Source organism: Callorhinchus milii, unplaced genomic scaffold (genome assembly GCF_018977255.1).
Source record: "Callorhinchus milii isolate IMCB2004 unplaced genomic scaffold, IMCB_Cmil_1.0 Scaffold1453, whole genome shotgun sequence".
Taxonomy (NCBI): Eukaryota; Metazoa; Chordata; class Chondrichthyes; order Chimaeriformes; family Callorhinchidae; genus Callorhinchus; species Callorhinchus milii.
In genome coordinates, this window is record NW_024706194.1 from 1 (window position 1) to 13150 (window position 13150).

Consider the following 13150-nt stretch of genomic DNA (forward strand, 5'->3'; position numbering starts at 1 on the left):
GTTGCTCTCTGAGACTTGTTACTACCTGAGACGTGTTGCTCTCTGAGACTTGTTACTACCTGAGACGTGTTGCTCTCTCAGACTTGTTACTACCTGAGACGTGTTGCTCTCTGAGACTTGTTACTACCTGAGACGTGTTGCTCTCTGAGACTTGTTACTACCTGAGACGTGTTGCTCTCTGAGACTTGTTACTACCTGAGACGTGTTGCTCTCTGAGACTTGTTACTACCTGAGACGTGTTGCTCTCTGAGACTTGTTACTACCTGAGACTTGTTGCTCTCTGAGACTTGTTACTCCCTGAGACTTGTTGCTCTCTGAGACTTGTTACTCCCTGAGACTTGTTGCTCTCTGAGACTTGTTACTCCCTGAGACTTGTTGCTCTCTGAGACTTGCTGCTCCCTCAAAACCAACTTTCCTAAATTCACATCTTTATTCTCCCACCTGTCTGATGGGATCGGTTCGCGATTGTTTGCAGTGCTCACCTGCGCTCCATGACCATGGATTGTCACATCTGATTTTATTGCTGTTTGTCCCGACTTCTACACACAACTCCCCTTCCTTGTGTTCCACTTTTCCATATTCACACTCTGTCAGATCCTTCACATTTGCCTTGAACTGTGCCCTCAACTGGCCCCGTATCATTTGTTGCTCAGGATTTGCCAAGGTTCCCAGTTTCTTGGATGGAATGAATTTTCCAATAATTCAGAGCTGCAGGAAAGCCTGGATTATGGATCAGACCCACAATAACAGCTTACATTTATAAAGCTTCCCTCATGCAGGGTTTTGCCGAGAGAGCTTTATCAGTCAAGAATAGCATAGAAATTCAAAGCTGACCTGTTGGGAATAGTAGCAGTGTCAGCGTCAGTCCGATTGTTTCTACTGGAGACAGTGTGGCCGTGAGGAGGGAGTTCAGCTCTATCCCAACTCAGGGGAGAATCGTTATGTGGATGAGAAGGAAGAATTCCCCATGAGGTTCAGCAGGGGTGAGAACATGTGCCGGGCACTGGTTTTGGAAAAGGGTAATCTGCAGGACAGGATAGACATATAACAACAATAATAATCCTCGCACGTGATATAGCCCCATATCACATCTTCAAGACATCTCAAAGCGCTTCATGGAATATATTGTAAACGCAAAATACTGCAGTCGCTGAGAATCTGAAACAAAAACAGAAGTGGCTGGGAACCCTCAGCAGGTCAGGTCAGATCAGGTCAGGCAGCATCTATGGAGAAAGGAAAGTGAGTCAACGTTTTGGGTCCAAGCCCTTTGTCAGAACTGACGGACGAAGGGTCGTGGACCCAAAACGTTGACTCACTTTCGTTACTCCATAGATGCTGCCTGACCTCCTGAGGGTTCCCAGCGACATCTGTTTTTGCTACTATAAAGTGAATTGACTGTATATTTTGTGGTTGAAACGCAGCAGCCAATTGTGCACAGCAGTGAGCGTCCCACAAACAATCGTGGATTAAGTGGCTAAATTATTTTAGTTCAAGGGATCATTAATCCCGGAAAAGTGATCCGCCAATCGACTAACAACCGGGTTCCTACTGCTGGTAAACAGAGGCGTGTTGGTAAAGAAACAAAGGTTTTGTCCCGCCTGCGAATTAGACCAGGTCCTCTAGCTTGAGTGGCGAGTGCTCCAACCGCTGAACTACAGGATTGTTGGTGACCAGAATCAGGAAATCCAACCCTTCCCACATCTCTCCTTAAAATCAGAGATCGACAGTATTGAAAACAACCCACTGGAGACAGACAGGTAACAAAGAGAAGTAAAAAATTTTATTGCAGTATTTATTCCGCCAGTTTGTTTGCTGGGCATCCCTTTTCGTGTTTGCCAGAGTGACCCTAATACATTTAAAATCTACATTTACAAAACAAAAAATCAAATAAAATCTCCTCCTCCATGTTGGTCACAGATACTGCTCTCTCTCATCAGAATAAATTATCTCCAGCACAATCTGGCCTTGTACATCCTGTCAAATAGCTTGTCCCTGCACCTTCCGCTACTCTAAAGAAAGCCATTGAGCTGGTTAAACTCCAAGAACACTTTATTAAGAACATTAACAGACTAAATTTCCAACATTCACTTAACTTTATTTTTAAACAGAATTTTTTTTCCAAGATATAAACAATTTGTGTTTGTTAAACTATAATACAGCGGGAGTTTAAATCAATCCAGAAAGGTTCGGCTGTACAACAGCGAAGGAAGCTCCCACCAGGAAAACGCTATCTGACAAGTTTTCCTTCCTTTAGTCCAGCGATCGCTCGCTCGCTCGCTCAGTCTGTCCGCGGGCGGGCGTTGGTTGCCTGGATCCCATCGGAGCACGATTCACAGACTGTAGAAGCATCCATTCTGGTACATTGGCCAGAAGGTGGTCTTTGCCCGAGTGTATTCTCCTCACTGCTGTGAATTTGGCTGCAGTTTTGTGTTGTGTTAGCAGGAAGATCCATCCTTTGCTGCATACAGTGACCGTAAAGTCTGTACCACTTTGTTCGTCAGCTTATTTGCACTGGTCAGGGCTATTTTCTTGTATATGATGTCCGATTCTTTCACACTGTCCACCCAAGGCACCAGCTTGCGGCCATCTCGCCGCTTGGCTTCTGTCCAAGAGCCGCTGTAGGAACCTGCCATCCAGTGCACACTGTAACCACTGTTGGTTTTCTCTACCACCCGAGCGATCTGTGGCCGATCCTTGTACTTGGGGCAGCAGATGGCGATTACGTCCATCACATCGACCACTTCGTTCAGCTGCCCCGCCAGCTCCCCCGTCTCACAAAGTCGCTTCGATCTCCGAGATCCCTACAACACAGCACACTCAGCTCAGTCCCTGATGTGAAGGAAAGCATTCAGCAATGGCAGTGGGACCCTGGCAGGCGCTGGATGTGGGACCAGGACATTGAAATGGGAGGGATGGAGAAAGGGGAGGAAAAGGAGCTCGAGAACGATGGGAATCTGAAGAGGGAATTTGCTAACAACAACTTGATTTTATACAGCGTCCCCTCACCCAGAGCAGCTCCCTGAGCGCTGGACTGTGGCGGAGCACGACACTGAGCCGGGGCGGAGGGGAGGTGACCGTAAACACGGTTGAAGAGGAAGGTCTTCAGGCACAACCTGAAGATGGGGAAAGAAGGGGCAAGGTGGAGGGAGAGAGGCAGAGTGTTCCAGAGTTTTGGGTCCCAGTGGCTGAAAGTGGTGAAACAGAGGGCACGAAAGACATGCTGGAGGCCAGGGCCAGTCATGTGGAGGTAGCAGGTAGTGGGTTGAGGGGTGCGAAGGTCGGAGAGGTAGCGAGGTGTCAGGGCATGAAGTGATTTGAATCAAACTTAGCCTTGCATTTGGGCTGGTGACATGCTTAGCAACATGTTGAAATCGGACCCACCCTCTGTGACAGTCTCTGGTTGGGGTCCTGAGCCAGGTAGGCTGCCAATGACAGACCAGACGCCTTGGCTCATCTGCAAGATTTGGAGGGCAGACTAGTCTCAGGGATTCACCCGTTAATCCTGCAAGCCAAAGTCCTAACAGTCCTTGCTGATTGGACTCCAGCAGTTACCAACACATACACTGGGGTCCCCAAGCCTTGGCTCTTACCAACCTGCGCCTAATACTCTCTAGAATTAGGTAAGTGGGGTGTGGCTCTCCTGGGAGAGACCTCCTTCTATTCCAATGTACAGGAATTTCCAAGTGTAGGTGGCAACACTAATGTGGAACGCTCAGGCTGGTTTGGAGACTCTTAAGCATGGAGAAAGGTTTCCGTATGTTTCAGACACTGGCTAACAGGAAACAGGGAAACCTGATCAAAGCTTTTCACATCAACAACAAGATTCCATTTATAGAGCGCCTTTCACGTCGGGAGGATGTCCCAAGGCGCTGTACAGTTGGGTCAGGACTAGAGCAGGTCAGGATAGGATATGAGAAGGTGGACAACTTGGCAAGTCCAATGAGCAGCTTATATACCGTAATAATAGCAATAATAATACCCCTTACATTTGGTATAGCACTTTGTCACATCAACGAGGGGAATAGAGGCGTATGGGAGAGGGGAATAGAGGGATGTGGGAGAGGGGTATAGAGGGGTGTGGGAGAGGGGAATAGAGGGGTGTGGGAGAGGGGAATAGAGGGATGTGGGAGAGGGGAATAGAGGGATGTGGGAGAGGGGAATAGAGGGATGTGGGAGAGGGCTATAGAGGGGTGTGGGAGAGGGGAATAGAGGGGTGCGGGAGAGGGGAATAGAGGGGAATACCTCCACTTGACTGGCCCTGGCCTCCAGCATGTCTTTCGTGCCCTCTGTTTCACCACTTTCAGCCACTGGGACCCAAAACTCTGGAACACTCTGCCTCTCTCCCTCCACCTTGCCCCTTCTTTCCCCATCTTCCCCTCTTCTGCGACCATTGCCACATCATCTGGGTCCCAGACACACCTTTTCTCTCTCTGGTCGGCCTGTTCAGTTGCAATTCCCCGTCCCCCACCTTTTGTTCTGCATCAATAACACCTCTTCAACCCATCATCCCTTGTCCTGTACCCCATTTTCTCCTTTATCTTCCTTGTCCTGCCTCCCCCCTCTCTGTTAGCTCTTAAAAGCCTCTCCCTCCCAACATGCTCCAGTTCTGATGAAGGGTCTGGACCCGAAATGTTGACTCACTTTTCTGTCTCCGTAGTTGCTGCCTGACCTGCTGAGGGTTCCCAGCAACTTCTGGTTTTGTTTCAGATTCCCAGCGACTGCAGTATTTTGTGTTTTGACCCCCATATCCCTATCCGGGGTCACTGGCTCCCCCTCCCCCAGAGGATCCAGTTCAAAATCCAATCAAGCTCCACCCGACTTCTATGACCTCCAAAAACCCTACCAACCTGTCTCCTTGCTGGGCACTGGCCATATCCCCCACCTGCCCCCTGCCTGCCTCCCCACCAACCTGCACCTCCCTTCCACACTGCCCACCCCTGCCCCCCACCTCCCGCCTGCTCCCCCTTCTCCCTGCCCCCCGTCCCCTTTATTGACTGTTTTGTGGGCGAAAAGCAGCAGCCAGTTTGTGCACAGCAATGTCCCACAACCAGTTTTATTTGGGGGATTGTTGGCCACAGGACACTGGGAGAGAGAAAGAGGGAGGAACGCCCCTCTCGGTTTATAATACTAATCCTTGCATTTGATACAGCGGTTTTCACGTCTTCCAGACGTGTCAAAGCATTTCACAGAACACTTTTTTTGTATTTTTGTTGGTGAAGCACGGCAGCTAAATTGCGTGCAGTAGTGGCCTCTGTCCTACAGACGGCACTGAGTGACCCAATTATTATTTTTTTAATAAATGAAAGAATTATTACCCCCGGAAAAGCAATCCGCCAATCAAGTAACACCCGGGTTTCTACTGACTGCTGGTAACCAAAGGTGTTTGTGGGGAGTAAGGAAACTTGTAGAGTGTGGAGTCATGTGGAGTCCTGTAGCTCGGTGATTAGAGCACTCGCCTTGCAAGCGAGACATCTGGATTTGATTCCCGGCCGGGCGAAACCTTCGGCAAGTTTCCTTACTCCACACACAGCCTGACAATAATCCCTCCAAAACAAACAATAATAAATTGGTCACTTCAATCCACGACTGTTTGTGGGACACTCACTGCTGTGCACAATTGGCTGCCCCATTTCACCCACAAATATACAGTTAATTCACTTTACTGTATATTCTGTGAAGTGCTTTGAGAGTCTGGAAGACGTGAAAAGTGCTATATCAAATGCAAGGATTATTATTATTACTGCCCAACGTTTCTCCTCGCCCGGGAATCAAACCCCGGCTTGCGAGGCGAGGGCTCGACCGACAAAGCTGCAGGATTCCTGTTTGACTAGTGACAGGCAGATGGAGCCTTGGCGTAAGGTCTCATCTGACCATGCAACCCCCGCCCCCCTCTCCCCCATCCACCTGGAGAGCTATTGGGAGTGTCATCGAGGACAACATGAACTCCAAGTCTCAAATGTCATGTCCCTTCCTGGTGTGTCCTTACCCCTGGAGTGCCTCCTCCTGCCCGCTCCTCCCCATCACTCTCATCATCCTCAGTGTCGCCGTTGTTCTTGGGGCTGCTGCCCCCCAGCAGGGCATTGATGGCCTTGTTCCTGGCCGCTGTGCTGGCCGACACCTCCCCCTCCTCATCCTCCTCATCTGGGTCCAGGTGTTCCATCAACGTCTTAAACTACAACAACAGTGAGCAGTGAGCAGCCACCCTAACACCCACACACAACCACCCACACACACCTATACACCCACACACACCCACCCACACACACCCACCTACCCACACACCCACCCACACACACCCACACCCACCCACTCACACCTACACACACACACACACCCCCACACACACACACCCAGACACACCCACCCACCCGCACACCCACCCACCCGCACACCCAAACTCACTCACACCCACCCCTACACACACACACACACACCCACCCACACACACCCAACCACCCACACACACACCTACACTCAGTGAGCAGACACCCTAACACATTGACACCCACCCACACATACAGTGAGCAGCCACCTAACACACTAGACACCCCCCCCACACCACCCTCCCCAAACACACACACATACACAGGAAGCAGCCACCCTAACACACTGACACACAAACACACTGCACGCACAGTGAGCAGGCTCCACCACCCTAACATACCATCCAACTCACACATACACACACTCACACACAGTGAGCAGTGTCCAGACACGGTAGGTGATGGATAGAGATTCACAGTGTCTGTTTGTAGGGGGTAAAGGAGGAGCAAAATGTGTCTGCAAGTTGGGGGTTCAACAGGAACATAAGAACAGGAAGAGGCCAATCAGCCCCTCGAGCCTGCTCCACCATTCTATAAAATCATGGCTGATCTGTGCCTAATCTCAAATGATCTGCCTTTGCCCCATATCCCTTGATCCCTGACCCTATAAACATCTGTCCACCTCAGTCTGGACAATGAGCCATAATCCACAACCATTTGTGGGAGAGAAAGTTCCAGATTTCCCCAACTCTTTGTGTGAAAAACTGCCTCCTGATTTAAACTGTAAATGGCCCGGCTGTAACTTTAAGATGAGCGCTCTTGTTTCGGATTCCCAACCAGATGGATAGTTTGTGTGTGTGAGGTACAGGGTGTTAGTGTGTGAGGTGCGGTGTGTGAGGTACGGTGTGTGGGTACGGTGGGTGAGGTACGGTATGTGGGTGCGGTGTGTGGGGTGCGGTGGGTGAGGTGTGTTAGTGTGTGAGTGCGGTGTGTGGAGTGCGGTGTGGGTGCGGTGCGTGGGTGGGTGCGTGTGTGGGTGCGGTGCGTGGGTGGGTGCGGTGTGTGGGTGCGGTGTGTTAATGTGTGGGTGCGGTGTACAGGTGCGGTGTGCGGGTGCGGTGTGGGGGTGCAGTGTGGGAATGCGGTGTGTGGGGGGTGCGGTCTGTGGGGTGCGGTGTGTGGGTGCGGTGCGTGTGTGGGTGCAGTGCGTGCGTGTGTATGTGGGTGCGGTGTGTGTGCGAGTGCGGTGTGGGTGGGGGGTCCGGTGGGCTGTGAGTGGGGTGCGGTGTGGGTGGGGTGCGGTGTGTGGGTGGGGTGCTGTGTGGGGGTGCGGTGTGCGTGGGCTGTGGGTGAGGTGCGGTGTGGGTGGGGTGCGGTGTGGGTGGGGCGCGGTGTGGGTGGGTGCGGTGTGTGGGTGTGGGTGGTGCGGTGTGTGGTGTGGGTGGGGTGCGGTGTGCGGTGTGTGGTGTGGGTGGGGTGCGGTGTGTGGTGTGGGTGGGGTGCGGTGTGGGTGGGGTGTGGTGTGGGTGCGGTGTGCGGTGTGTGGTGTGGGTGGGGTGTGTGGTGTGGGTGGTGTGTGGTGTGGGTGGGGCGCGGTGTGGGTGGGGCGCGGTGTGGGTGGGGCGCGGTGTGGGTGGGGCGCGGTGGGGTGGGGCGCGTGTGGGGTGGCGCGGTGGGGGTGGGGCGCGGTGGGGGTGGGGCGCGGTGGGGGTGGGGCGCGGTGGGGTGGGGCGCGGTGGGGGTGGGGCGCGGTGGGGGTGGGGCGCGGTGGGGGTGGGGCGCGGTGGGGGTGGGGCGCGGTGGGGTGGGGCGCGGTGTGGGGCGGTGTGGGTGGGGTGCGGGTGGGTGGGGTGTGGGTGGGTGGTGGTGCGGTGTGGGTGGGGTGCGTTGTGTGGGTGGGGTGCGTTGTGTGGTGTGGGTGGTGTGCGGTGTGGGTGGGGTGTGGGTGGGTGCGGTGTGGGTGGGTGCGGTGTGGGTGGGGTGCGGTGTGGGTGGGTGCGGTGTGGTGGGGGGTGCGTTGTGTGGGTGGGGTGCGTTGGTGGGTGGGGTGCGTTGTGTGGTGTGGGTGGTGTGCGGTGTGGGTGCGGTGTGAGTGGGGTGCGGTGTGGGTGGGGTGCGGTGTGGGTGGGGTGCGGTGTGGGTGCGGTGTGGGTGGGGTGCGGTGTGGGTGGGGTGCGGTGTGGGTGGGGTGCGGTGTGGGTGCGGTGTGGGTGGGGTTGCGGTGTGGGTGCGGTGTGTGGTGTGGGTGGGGGTCCGGCTGGGATGGGTTTGTGAGCACTCAGTGCTGGGGAGAGGCTGCCGCTCGCTGGCTGAGCTGTGACGGTGTGTGTTCCAGAGTCTGCTGAAGGAGCCCCTGCCCAGGCCGAGGAGAGGCCTGAGCCCCCAAGGCAGCGAGAGTGACGAGGAGCTGCAGGAACCGCACCGGCCCCGCAAGGCACGCAGACGCCTCAACTCTGACTCGAGTGAGGATGAGGCCGAAGACATGGAGGCCCTGCTCTCTCGCCTGCCACCAGACTCCACCCCACTGATGGAATTTGTCAATGCCTCTCAGGGGATCCTGCTGCTGCTCGTGGTCAAACAGCACCTGAAGAATCTGTACGGCTTCTCAGACAGGTACCTGCCGCACCGGGCCTCCAGGAGGAGACATTTCTGTGCCCTCTGCCTCTCACCCAACAGTTATAATAATAATAATCCTCACGTTAGATATAGCGCCTTATCACGGCTTCCAGATGTCTCAAAGCACTTCACAGGATACACTGTAAAGTGAATTGACTGTATTTTGTGGGTGAAACGCAGCAGTCAAATTGCGCGCAACAGTGAGTGTCCCACAAACAGTTGTGGATTGAGTGACCAATTTATTATTTATTTATTTTTGATGGGATTATTATAATAATAATACTTGTATTTCATATTGCGCTTTTCACGTCGGGAGGACATCCCAAAGCGCTTCACAGAACACACTGTAAAGTGAATTGCCTGTATATTTGTGGGCGAACGCGGCAGCCAATTGCGCACAGCAATGTCCCACAAACAGTTGCGGATTGAGTGACCAATTTATTATTTATTTATTTTTGAAGGGATTATTATCCCCAGAAACGTGATCCGCTTGTGTTATTCGAATAACAACCGAGTTCCTACTTACTGCTGGGCAGAGTAAGGAAACTCGCCTAAGGTTTTGTTGTAATCACTGAGAAACAGGACTCCACTTGTGTCCTTCTTCCTCTCACCCAACAGTTACTTCAGTTCGTGCAAGTGAGAGTTTGTGGAATTGATAGTTTTAGTTCCAAGTAGATGACAGAACAAGCCAGGACGCTGTGTGTGGTGCCCAGTGCTGTTTGCAGTCCAGTGAACCTGGTCTCAGAGCCAAGAGGCTGACTGTGACAGAGACGTCACACAACAGCAACAAAAGTAAAGTGACTTCACATCGGGAGGACGTTCCAAGGCGCTGGACAGACAATCTTTCAGACCTGAGCTGGGGGTCGGGATCGGGGAGAGTGGAGGGCAGGGGGGAAAGCATGGTGATCGAAAGCACAGTCGGAAGAGGAGGGTCTTGAAGGAAGCAAGGGAAGGGGCGAGGCGGATGGACTGTGGGATGGAGTTCCAGAGGGTGGGGGCAGTGGCGGAAGGCCCGCCTGCCAATGGTGGGGTGGGCAAGGAGAGGGACGTGAAGCAGGCCAGCGCCCGCTGAGCGGAGGGAGCGAGCAGGATAGTAGGGGGTTAGAAGGTCGCAGAGGTAGGGGGGAGCAAGACCATGGAGGGCTATGAACATGAGGCCCAGGATCTTGAACTGAATGACTAAGTCATTCAGTAGAAAGCTGCTCGTGTGCTCACATACATACGAACATAAGAATTAGAAGAGGGAGGAGGCCATTCAGCCCCTCTAGCCTGCCCCGCCATTCAATAAGATCATGGCTGATCTATTCTAACCTCACCTCCCGCCTTATCCCCATATTCCTTAATCCCTTTATCCACAAGAAATCTATCAATCTCAGTCTGGAATATGTTTGAGGACTGAGCATCTACAGCCCTTTGGGGTAGAGAATTCCATAAATTCACTGCCCTCTGAGTGAAGAAGTTTTTCCTCAACTCAGTAGGAAAGGACTTACCCCTAATTTTAAGACTGTGACCCCCGGTTATAGTTTCTCCAACCAGGGAAAAAAGTCTCCCACTGTCTATTCTGTCGTGCCCCTTAATAATCTTATAGGTTTCTATAAGATCACCTCTCATTCTTCTATATTCTAGAGAATATAGGCCTAAATTGCTCAAACTATCCTCATAACTCATCCCTCTCATCCCTGGTACCAACCTAGTGAATCTACGTTGTACCGCCTCCAAGGCGAGTACTCCTTAAATAAGGAGACCAAAACTGCACACAATACACAAGCACTTGTCCTCCCTCCCACGGGAAAGGTATTATCTAAATATAAATTGTATTTATATTGGGCAAGTTTCCTTACTCCACACGCCTCTAGTTACCTAGCAATAAGTTGGAACCTGGTTGTTAGTCGATTGGCGGATCGCTTTTCTGGGGATAATAATCCTTTTAAAAAAAAAAACTAATAATTTAATCTCTTCAATCCACAACTGTTTGTGGGCCACTCACTGCTGTGCGCAATTGGCTGCCGCGTTTCATCCACAAACATACAGTCAATTCACTTTACAGTATATTCTGTGAAGCGCTTTGAGACGTCTCAGTGACATGCTTGAGTGGCAGTATATACAGAATATACTGTAAGCTGTATATTTTGTGGGCGAAACGTGGCAGCTGATTGCCCACAACAGTGTCCTACAAACAGTCATCAATTGAGTGACCAAATTATTATTGTGGAGTCCTGTAGCTCAGTGGTTAAAGCACTCGCTTTGCAAATGAGAGACCTGAGTTCAATCCCAGGCAGGTCAGGGTGAAACCTTGGGCAAGTTTCCTTACTCCACAACAGAGCCTAATAATAATCCCTCCAAAACAAAACAATAATAAATTGGCCATTTTCAATCTACGACTGTTTGTGGGACATTGTTGTGCGCAATTGGCTGCCGCGTTCGCCCACAAATATGCAGTCAATTCACTTTACAGTATGTTCTGTGAAGCGCTTTGGGACGTCCTCCCAACGTGAAAAGCGCTATATCAAATGCAACGATTATTATTATTATTATTTATTTTAAGGAAGGAATTATTACCCCCAGAAAGCGATCTGCCAATCGATTAACAACCACGTTCCTACTCACTGCTCGGTAAACAGAGATGTGTGGGGTAAGGAAATCTGCCCAATGTTTCGCCCTGCCTGGGAATCTAACCCTAGTCCTCTCGCTTGCGAAGTGAGTGCTCCTAACCATTAAGCTGTGGTATTTGTATGTCTCACATGTGTTCTGAGACACTACCCGGCGTGGAGGGCGCTGTGTAAATGCAAGTTGTTTTTGTTGTGCTGTTTAATAACCACATTTTTCTCTCTGCAGTAAAATTCAAAAGTATTCTCCCTCTGAATCTGCAAAAGTGTACGACAAAGCGGTGAACAGGAAATCAGGAGTACACTTTCACCCCAGGCAGACACTGGAGTTCCTGAAGAACGGAATAGGACAGGCAGAGATCACGGAACCTGTCAAGAGGAACATAGTCAAACAGTACTTAGATGTAAGTAACTGCGCCTCCAAAAGCATCACCTCCAACTACAGTACAGTACTGGCAGCAATCAGATCAGCAGATTACCAGTTCCTTCCATTACAAACCACCTGCTAACATTAGTAATGACCAGATTACGTAGCCGCTCTCTCTCTCTGGCTCCTTATTCTCCTCCATCACTGCTACTGTTGACACTATCGACCACTCCATCCACAATCTCTCCTTTCTCCTCCACCTCAGTGATTCTGTTCACTCCTGGTTTCATTCCTACCTATCCCGCAGTCTTCAGTTTTATTTCCTCCCATCCCCATAGTCACATAAAGCATTCCTCTCCTCCTTTTCACTGTCTCCATCCTCCTGTTCGGTGATGTCATCCGCAGACATGGGGTCAATTTCTACATGTATGCGGATAACACCCAACTGTATCTCTCTGCCTCCACCCTCGACTCCAAGACCACTGATGTCCTGAATGAATGTCTGTCAGACGTCAAGTCCTGGATAGGAACTAACATTCTACAGTCAAATGTTAGCAAGACATTATCTCCTGTCAGTATCTATAGCATCATTCTACCTGTCTGCTCCATCTCTCAGCCAGTCAGACATTTATAGTGTGTGTATGTGTCTGTGTTTGTAGCTAATAATAGAATCATTACAGCACAGATGGAGGCCATTCAGCCCATCGTGTCTTTGTCAGCTCTTTGAAAGTGCTACCAACTAGTCCCACTTCCCCGCTCCCGGCGCATTGTTCCTTTTTAAGTACCTATCTAAGTCCTTTTTGAAAGTTATTATTGAAGCTGCTTCCACACCCTTTCAGGCCGTGCGTTTCCCACCGTAACAACTCTATGGTTAAAAAAAATTATCCTGGTCTCCCCTCTCGTTCTTTTGCCAATTATCCTAAATCTGTGTCCTCTAGTTACTGATCCACCGGTCAGTGGAAACAGTTTCTCGCTGTTCACCCTATCAAAACCCCTCATAATTTTGAACACCTCTATTAAATCTCCCCTTAACTCGCTCTGCTGTAAGGACAATAATGCCGGGAGAGGTGGTTGAGACAGAATCCATATTGGCTTCAAGAGGGAATGAGACAAAGACCTTAAAGAGTCAGTGACGGGTGTGAGGGGGGAAAAAGGATAGGGAGATGAGGCTGAACGGGCTGCTCTGAGGTAGCGACACAGACACAAAGTGTGGAATGGCCGTCTCCTGTGTGTGAATGTATAATGATATGGTGTGTGTGTGTGAATGAGTGTTGTGTGAGTTGGAGCAGTAGGTTGGG

The 13150-nt window shown here is 51.1% G+C and overlaps 2 protein-coding genes across 2 annotated transcripts; one reads left to right on the forward strand and one right to left on the reverse strand.

Annotated features, from left to right (window-relative positions):
- Window positions 1-1758: 1758 nt before the first annotated feature.
- On the reverse strand, window positions 1759-6232 carry LOC103171970 (nipped-B-like protein). Its single transcript, XM_007884765.2, has 2 exons — window positions 5987-6232; window positions 1759-2801 (listed from the first exon to the last, which is right to left on the reverse strand). Exons 1-2 carry the CDS (start codon window positions 6158-6160, stop codon window positions 2436-2438), a joined length of 540 nt encoding a protein of 179 aa, XP_007882956.2. The 5' UTR covers window positions 6161-6232; the 3' UTR covers window positions 1759-2435.
- Window positions 6233-8481: 2249 nt separating this feature from the next.
- Window positions 8482-12208, forward strand: LOC121852827 (nipped-B-like protein). The gene is made up of 2 exons (XM_042346714.1): window positions 8482-8876; window positions 11715-12208. The coding sequence occupies exons 1-2, from the start codon at window positions 8746-8748 to the stop codon at window positions 11992-11994; spliced, it is 411 nt and encodes a 136-aa protein (XP_042202648.1). The 5' UTR covers window positions 8482-8745; the 3' UTR covers window positions 11995-12208.
- Window positions 12209-13150: the final 942 nt, after the last annotated feature.